The 9,529-nt window shown below is 41.4% G+C and overlaps 1 protein-coding gene across 2 annotated transcripts; it reads left to right on the top strand.

Moving 5' to 3' along the window:
• The first annotated feature begins 270 nt into the window (after positions 1-270).
• On the top strand, positions 271-8,108 carry smu1a (SMU1 DNA replication regulator and spliceosomal factor a). 2 transcript variants are annotated; one of them, XM_058054675.2, is made up of 12 exons: positions 271-369; positions 1,514-1,724; positions 1,857-2,009; positions 2,112-2,222; positions 2,969-3,097; positions 3,176-3,295; positions 5,693-5,809; positions 5,884-6,011; positions 6,155-6,281; positions 6,374-6,541; positions 7,313-7,465; positions 7,542-8,108. In XM_058054675.2, the coding sequence occupies exons 2-12, from the start codon at positions 1,530-1,532 to the stop codon at positions 7,638-7,640; spliced, it is 1,500 nt and encodes a 499-aa protein (XP_057910658.1). In that variant the 5' UTR covers positions 271-369; positions 1,514-1,529; the 3' UTR covers positions 7,641-8,108. The 2 variants fall into 2 exon arrangements, with proteins under 2 accessions (XP_057910658.1, XP_057910649.1); XM_058054666.2 differs by lacking the exon at positions 271-369 and adding an exon at positions 675-800.
• The last annotated feature ends 1,421 nt before the right edge of the window (positions 8,109-9,529 follow it).

Here is a 9,529-nt window from a genome sequence, read left to right as displayed (position 1 = left end):
TCTAAAAAATAATAACTCGTTATGGTTGAAGAATATTTTACTAGAGAAACTGTATTTTCCGTGTTAGCGTATTTGCTTCTGCAATGAAAAAATAACTAATCCACTTAAATGGATAAAACAACAACAACAACCAGTCATTAAATAAACTATTGAGCTCATTGATATACATCCATTTCTTTTTCTGTTGTAAAATCGTTTATGGTGCATGTAAGTATTGTTTGTGTCATTTTAAGAGACATTTGCAGATTGTGGAATGTGGAAAAAAAAACGAAACTGTAAACATGAAAACACTTGAATCATTTCCAGCTGGTCTCATTAGGAATTCAAACAGGAAGTATCTCAATGGAGAGACCCTGAACGCCACATCAGGTAACTTTCTGGGAAATTGTAACGAAATGAACCAATCCTGTGCTGTATGAAAAATAATTCACATTTTCTATCAGTCTAATTAAAGTCCTCAAACGTCCAAATTGGTTTGAATGCTTGAATAGTTATGCTAATCTCATATTCCTGTCTTTCAGCGGAGTTTTTGTCATCTGCTAATTGGCTTTATAACAGAAAACAAAAAGCGCGTTCAAATTTAGTAATACTTCCACTGATACGAAATAAAATGTTGCATCTTCTTCTACATTATTCATTTTCGTCTTTTAACATGTTAACATTTATTTCGAAGAGTCGGAAGCATTTGATGTACTTCCGGGTTAGTGCCCGTGCTGCCGTGCGTATCCGCTAGCTTAGCTTTGTGGCGTTGCAGTGGTTTTGACTGAAATAATCATGTCTTTGGAGATTGAATCCGTAGAGTGAGTATTCAAAGTTTCAACAAGCTAAGTGCATTCATTGAAAGATAAAACCACCCGTTTCTTACTAGAGTTAATTCAAGTTTTGTAAACGAGGCTCGTCTCATTTCGGCGCTAGTGTTAGCAACCCAGGCTAAGCTAACACGCAAAAGTTGGCGTCAGACGACTTTTTTATTGCATGGCGCGTAAAGAGAATGGCTTATTATTTGCACTTAGGTCGGATGTATTTACAAGTATTTCGGTTACTAGAATTAACAGGACAGTAACGATACAGAATTTGACTGCCATTAGCTTACGCTACCACTAGGTCTGCTTGTGAGATGTACAGTAGAGGTGGGCGATACTACAAATCTTGGTATCGATCCCTTAAAGATAATTTTTCTTTAATGTGGTTTTAGGTAATCACAAATGTATTAACACATATATTTTAATTTAAATATTTAATATAAATAATAGAAGACAATATAACAGTATTAACAAATACTACAATTATTCGTTTCTATTATTATACATCCAGCCGTACCCTGGTCTGGTATTGATGGTAATTTCCGGATCTGGCACCCTCCTCTGCACAGCTTAGAGAGTGGATGTCAGAGCCACAATCCTAAATGTACAATATACATTTTGCGTTATATCTGTCCACCTTTGAAAAAAATGAACAATTGTCCATAACCAGATCTGCTCCACTAATTTAACTCTATCTTTAACTTTGTCAGCGTGGTCCGTCTGATCATGCAGTACCTGAAGGAGAACAACCTGCACAGGTCGCTGGCGACCCTCCAGGAGGAGACCACCGTATCTCTGAACACGGTGGACAGCATTGACAGCTTTGTGGCCGACATCAACAGCGGACACTGGGACACCGTCCTTCAAGCCATCCAGTCCCTCAAGCTTCCCGATAAGACCCTCATAGATCTTTATGAACAGGTTAGCCTCGCACATTTTTATTCTGTGTAGTGAATGAGTGCCGTCAAACGCAGTTAATCTTAACTGGTATTGCTTCTTCATTATCATTGGCTGAGTTTCATGTCCACATTTGTGTGTGTGTGTGTTGTTTAGGTGGTGTTGGAACTCATTGAGCTGAGAGAGTTGGGTGCAGCCCGTTCTCTCCTCAGGCAAACGGACCCAATGATCATGTTGAAACAGACGCAGCCCGAGCGGTACATCCACCTGGAGAACCTGCTAGCTCGTTCCTACTTTGATCCCCGGGAGGTGAGGAAGATTATTATTATGAGGAAGCATTATCATCATCGGTAGAAGACGGAGCGCTACACTTTGGAGTGACGTTTATTCTCTTGAATCGCTGACCTCCAGGCCTATCCGGACGGCAGCAGTAAAGAGAAACGGCGGGCGGCCATCTCTCAGGCTTTGGCGGGAGAGGTCAGCGTGGTGCCACCGTCCCGTCTTATGGCTCTGCTGGGTCAGGTAAGAGACATCAAGATCAGCTAAAGAGAGGCTGAATAAGTAGTCATGCATGAGAGATTTGAGCCATCTGATGTGGGCATCAACAAGGTTGAAGGTTGATACTTCAGGTCCAATAAGATAATTTCTTGGTAGAGGAGACACTCTGTTCTGAGTTAGGTGGTCATATTTGGGAACAATAGTTCCCAACAATAGAAATGAGTTACAATAGCCGGTTTATGTCCTTTTTACTGGTGCTTTTCTAGAGGATCTTGATCTTCTTCCATCTTGTACGACTTCTGTTTTGACTTGAGTTGCAAAGTAAACAATTTTTTGTTATTATCTGACAATTGATTGTCAGATGATTGTCTGAATATGATCTCAGGGAAGAAGCAAATTTGAAACACTTATATGCAGTCATGATGTGCTATACATATCACTATATTGACACTTACTATGGTACCCATGATGGCATTGGATGCTCATATCACCTCCTACTTTGGTACATGACAAAAATGAAATGAAAAAAAAAACCTTAAACTATATTAGAAAGCAGTAAGTGAACAAATGTAACAGTTACTGATTGTAAAAGTACCAGATGGAGGGGTAGGATTTAATAAGCTTTGCTTCTTCCTACTCCTTTTGGACGTGTGGAACTGTGAACTGATTATGTGATGCATTCAATTGTAATCTGATGCATGTTCAAATTAAATAAAACCATTACCATTGTGCGGTGTTACGTTGATGACCATTTTCATGCTTCCCATCAGTCTCTCAAGTGGCAGCAGCATCAGGGTCTTCTACCCCCCGGAATGACCATCGATTTGTTCAGGGGTAAAGCGGCCGTCAAAGACGTAGAAGAAGAACGTTTCCCCACCCAGCTCAGCAGACACATAAAGGTAAAGACTTCTGAGGTGTCAATTCCTATACCGTAATGCCAGTCAGGATATTTTTAAATAATCCTCTCCTCTTTACAGTTTGGCCAAAAATCCCATGTAGAATGTTCCAGGTTCTCCCCAGACGGCCAGTACTTGGTCACAGGCTCTGTGGACGGCTTCATCGAGGTTTGGAACTTCACTACAGGCAAAATCAGAAAGGTAAAGGGATAATCTCTCACATAGTGACATTAAATTTCATTAAATTAGTCAAAATAAGGGAAATTTCAGGAAAAATGTGCACAATACAGGGGAAAAATTACAGAAAAAATCAGGGAACTTTTTCAGAAAAACAAAGGAAATTCATCTGTCAAAAATAGGGAGGTTTTTCTGGAAAATTAATAAAAATAAATAAATTTCTAAAAAACAAAGGCAAATAATGGATTTTTTTGCTGCAAAAAATAAAGGGAAATGGATAGAAAATGTAGGGAAATTTTTCTGTCAAATTAATAGAAAATAAGTTGAAATAAAGCATTTTTCTGAGACAATAGGAGATTTCTTTCTAGAAAAACAAAGAACAATTTTGGGGAAAAAATAAAGAGAAATAACGAGCCTTTGTGCACTTTTTAATTCAGACAGCCTTTGCACAGCACGATGACGTCATGCAGCCTACAAATACACACTTTTAGGATGCAGACCTCGAATTCAAACATAGCATACAGTGCATCCGGAAAGTATTCACAGCGCTTCACTTTTTCTACATTTTGTCATGTTACAGCCTCATTCCAAACTGAATTAAATTAATCTCTTACCTCAAAATTCTACACAAAATACTCCATTATGACAATGTGAAAAAAGGTTTTTTTGACATGTTTTGAATTTATTAAAAATAGAAAACAAAAAAATCACATTTACATAAGTATTCACAGCCTTTGCCATGAAGCTCAAAATTGAGATCAGGTGCATCTTTTTTCCACTGATCATCCGTGAGATCTTTCTACAGCTTAATTGGAGTCCACCTGCAGTAAATTGAGTTGATTGGACATGATTTGGAAATATAATAACTGTCTATATAAGGTCCCACAGAGCACAAACACCAAGCATGAAGTCAAAAGAACTGTCTGTAGACCTGCGAGACAGGATTGTCTTGAGGCACAAATCTGGGGAAGGATACAGAAAAATTTCTGCTGCTTTGAAGGTCCCAATGAGCACAGTGGCCTCCATTATTCGTAAACGGAAGACGTTTGGAACCACCAGGACTCTTCCTAGAGCTGGCCGGCCTTCTAAACTGAGCGATCGGGGAAGAAGGGCCTTAGTCAGGGAGGTGACCAAGGCCCCGATGGTCACTCTGTCAGAGCTCCAGCGTTCCTCTGTGGAGAGAGGAGAGCCTTCCAGAAGGACAACCATCTCTGCAGCAATCCACCAATCAGGCCTGTATGGTAGAGTGGCCAGACGAAAGCCACTCCTTAGTAAAAGGAACATGGCAGCCCGTCTGGAATTTGCCAAAAAGCACCTGAATGACTCTCAGACCATGAGAATCAAAATTCTCTGGTCTGATGAGACAAAGATTGAACTCTTTGGTGTGAATGCCAGGCGCCATGTTTGGAGGAAACCAGGCACTGAAGCATTGTGAAGCATGGTGGTGGCAGCATCATGCTGTGGGGATGTTTTTCAGCAGCAGGAACTGGCAGACTAGTCAGGATAGAAGGAAAATGAATGCAGCAATACGTATATAGAGATATCCTGGATGAAAACCTGCTCCAGAGCGCTCTTGACCTCAGTAGACTGGTCATGTACCTTGACCATACAGACAGTAGACATTAGCACACAGCCAAGATCTCAAAAGATTGGCTTCAGAACCACTCCGTGAATGTCCTGGAGTGGCCCAGCCAGAGTCCAGACTTGAATCCGATCGAACTTCTCTGGAGAGATCTGAAAATGGCTGTGCACAGACGTCTCCCATCCAACCTGATGGAGCTTGAGACTTATTGCAAAGAAGAATGGGCAAAACTGCCTAAAGATAGGTGTGCTAAACTTGTGGGATCATATTCAAAAAGACTTGAGGCTGTAATTGCTGCCAAAGGTGGATCAACAAAGTATTAAGCAAAGGCTGTGAATACTTATGTAAATGTGATTTTTTTGTTTTCTATTTTTAATAAATTCAAAACATGTCAAAAAAAACTTTTCATATTGTCATAATGGAGTATTTTGTGTAGAATTTTGAGGTAAGAGATTAATTTAATTCAGTTTGGAATGAGGCTGTAACATGACAAAATGTAGAAAAAGTCAAGCGCTGTGAATACTTTCCGGATGCACTGTGTATATATATATATATAAAATAAGTGGATGGCTTCATTGACGTTTGGAACTTCACTACAGGCAAAATCAGAAAGGTAAAGGGATAATCTCTCACATAATGACATTAAATGTCCATTTTATTTACTTTATTTTATGAGCCTGACTCATTAAAGCCATATCCCTACAAACACACAAGTGCTTTCATGCGAACAGACGACTCCACTGGTGTGGATGGAAATGTTTACACACCGGAGTCGAGGGGAAATATATGTTTTTGATAATAAAATAACAGTGTTTTTATGGACTGTTCTGTGTTTTAAGGATCTGAAGTACCAGGCTCAGGATAACTTAATGATGATGGACGACGCAGTGTTGTGTATGTGCTTCAGTCGAGACACAGAGATGTTGGCCACCGGGGCCCAAGATGGAAAGATCAAGGTGGACCATTTTGTTTTTCCCGCTCACCCAGAAGCAAAGCTGACCTTTAGTGTGTCCTGATTGTACGTCTGTAGGTGTGGAAAATCCAGAGCGGTCAGTGTCTGAGGAGGTTCGAACGCGCGCACAGCAAAGGAGTCACGTGCCTCAGTTTTTGTAAAGACAGCGGCCAGATCCTCAGTGCCTCCTTTGACCAGACCATCAGGTAGGAATTAAGAGTACAAGCTAGTAGTACTAAGGAGCTAGTAGTAAGACTAAATGTTGATGTTCATCATTAGAATAGCCTTTAAAACTCCAAAGTAACCATGCATGATTTCATGATTGTGTTGTATTCTGTTTTTTTATCAGGATCCACGGCCTGAAGTCTGGCAAGTCCCTGAAGGAGTTCCGCGGTCACTCCTCATTTGTCAACGAGGCCACCTTCACCCCCGACGGTCACCACATCATCAGCGCTTCTTCTGATGGCACAGTCAAGGTAGACCGGCGCTCCTCTCCCCTTTTTTCCAGACGTACATCCCGTCAAATGCGTTTTTAAATGTGAAGCCGTCGCGTCCTCTCGCCTGCCAGGTGTGGAACATGAAGACCACCGAGTGCAGCAGCACCTTCAAACCCCTCGGCTCGTCCGCAGGCACCGACATCACCGTCAACAACGTCCTCCTGTTGCCCAAGAACCCTGAGCACTTTGTGGTGTGCAACCGTTCCAATACGGTCGTCATCATGAACATGCAGGGGCAGGTGTGTACTGCATGCCCGCACACACTTTTCATGGCTACATTGTTCTCGCACGGTGGGGTAGTGGTTAGCATGTTGGCCACACAGTCAGGAGATCTGGGTTTGAATCTCAGTTGAACATCTTTGTGGCGTTTGCATGTTCTCCCCGTGCATGGATGTTTACATACTAATACACATGCAAAACAATACTACTTTATACGAATTTAATACCTACAAGGCATGCTGGGAAGGCCATGTGCACACTTCCCCAACAGTAAGATACCTGGCAGGCCTGGCGGGTTCTCTGTCTACATCAGAGTTCTATTCCTACAAAGGGTTAATACAAGAATTCATTAAAAAAAAATTTATAAAAAAGAAATCACAATTCCTTCCCTTCCTTTTTTAACTTCACTTTCCATTTGTTTACTGTACTGTACTCCTTTTAATGTATATATTTAACATTTTTCATTTTAGCCGTGAGAGTTAAGTATAAGAAGGCACAACTTAATTTAGAACCTGTATATTTTACAGTAATGTAATTTACCATCTTCACCGCCAGGTGGTGCAGTTTAGCAGTTGTGATTTCTTAACAGAAAATGGGAAAACCTGCTTGGAATACATACATAATGGTTCCCTGTCATCTATTGTTTCTTTTCAGCATGTTACAATCTCATTTAATTTGATAAAATAATTATGTTCAATATGTAGATATTTGTATACATATAAAACTGTTCTTAAACATGCTTGAATTTCACTCTGAAAATATGCAATATTTTGTACATCTTTTGCTTCCAGATCGTCAGGAGCTTCAGCTCTGGTAAGAGGGAAGGCGGTGACTTTGTGTGCTGCACCCTGTCTCCTCGTGGCGAGTGGATATACTGCGTGGGCGAAGACTTTGTGCTCTACTGTTTCAGCACCGGCACCGGCAAGCTGGAGAGAACGTTGACGGTAAGAGTTGACGTCTTGAAGTCTTGGAGCTATGCAAGGTCAGGGTTTACTGAAATCTCATTCACCCCCCTCGCAGGTCCATGAGAAGGACGTGATCGGCATCGCCCATCACCCCCACCAGAACCTCATCGCCACTTACAGCGAGGACGGCCTGCTGAAGCTCTGGAAGCCGTGAAACTTGATCCGCTGCATGTGGACTCTTGTGATCGAGTTCTTAATGTGACAACGCCAGCGTGTCGGCGCCTGGACGAGAGAGAAGAACGGAATACAAACGGCAACTTTCACCTCACGTTGGTGGACTTTAGCAGGTGTCCTCTTCAGCTGGTGCTATTTTTCCGATTGATTTTACAGTCTGATGTCCATGTGGGACTTCAAGATTCCGCTTTTTGTAAATATTTTTTTAGGACATTTTTTCCACCACCCCCAAGAAGATGCGGCTCAGTTGTGTATTTTTTTTCCACAGCAATGTAGAACTCAAAGATGCATTTCCAACAATGATTCATTCTATACCAATTATACAAGTCCTTATTATTACTTAGTCCACAACAAAGAATGACCAAAATGTCAATGATGGGCAGGAAGTTCATTTCCCTTAAGTGTCTTTTTTTTTTACCCCTGTGTGATTAAAACTGCTTAACCAGAATTCTGGATTCTAGCGTGCATCTCAAAATTGTGGTCATAATGACATTGTAAATGAATGTATAATAGTAATGCTACTGTACCATACATCGATTTCACAAATCTGTTTAGGAAAACCGCCCACGGTACTTTCGGTAAGTGTCCTTTCAAGATAAAACAGTACGCGCTTGCTTGTTAGGTAAAATACGGGTTTAACGTTCTACAAAGTGAAGGAAACCCTGCGAATGTAAGCTGAAATGGTTACTGAATGATATACTGTCTATATTTCCTCTTTTCTGCTGTTAAAACCGCCGCTGTTCCATTGAGTTACAATCCTGTTCTTTTATTGCCTTAACTCTGACCGGAAGTTGCCGTGTGCTATCGCTAGCTTAACTGAGTCGAGCGGCGGCAATTTCTGCGTTCATAATAAGTCAGCATGGCAGCGTCCACTGTACACTTTACTCTCCATTTGCTTCTGTTTACTGCTTCTCTGGTGCTTTTCTTTAGCCTGACCGCCGGTGACACCACCGCACGACCGGATGAATTCTTGACAAATGCGGGCAACGGCACAAAATCCACCGGGGAAGCTCCAGGAAGAAGCCCTCAAAAAAGTGCACCACTTCACTCCAAGGATGCTCCAGGCGAGGAGGAAGAAGATCCTTTGCAATTAGGTACTTAAAAAAAAATCTACATTAAATGTATTTTAAATAATTTATATTTTGTTATTGAACAGCACTGATTGTTTTGACCATTTAATATTCATCGTTTGATTGAAGTGTGTGTTGTGGTTGTACATTCTAGCCCAAAAGCAGAAGGACATTTTTCCTGTCTTTAATGGAAACCAGATGCTCTGATTGATGCTTGGGGAGGAAAAAACACCTCACAGCCATCGAGCAAACGTGTGATGCCACTTAATAATCATCACATTTTTAACTGTTGTCAAAACAAACCATGCACAAATCCAATAAGTGATATTTGAGGACTTTGTCCTGCTTAAATTTAAGTTGAAAGTGTGAAGTGTTGCTAAGATAAGCCAAAGAAAAAGCGCCGGTTTTGTGTGTGTGTGTTTTTTGTCCTGTCCTTTCCTAGAGAGGAGGCCCATCCGGAGCATTAAGGTAGCCCAGAAGTCCAAAAGTGTCCTGAAGAAGCCAAAAGTCACCAGGAAGCCCAAAGTGGCTAAGAAATCCAAACCCACCGTCGGGAAAGGTTCGAGTCCACCTGTTGCCAAGGAGACGGCGACACGTACTTATGGTATGTATGAGCTTTGCTGTTGAGTTTGATGGTGTGCATGTGACTTACATTATATAGGGGTGTCCAAAGTGAGACCCCGGGGGCCATTTTTCAGTATGCGTCCCTCAATGGAAAACATTTGGACACTCAAGTAGTGGGACACAACTAATACCATAGGGTAGTGGTCTCCAAAGTGTGGCCCAGTGGCCATTTTTC

Source organism: Doryrhamphus excisus, linkage group LG23 (genome assembly GCF_037039965.1).
Source record: "Doryrhamphus excisus strain RoL-2023G ecotype Guam linkage group LG23, RoL_Dexc_Guam_v1.1, whole genome shotgun sequence".
Classification (NCBI taxonomy): Eukaryota; Metazoa; Chordata; class Actinopteri; order Syngnathiformes; family Syngnathidae; genus Doryrhamphus; species Doryrhamphus excisus.
This window is presented reverse-complemented; position numbering and strand designations above follow the sequence as displayed.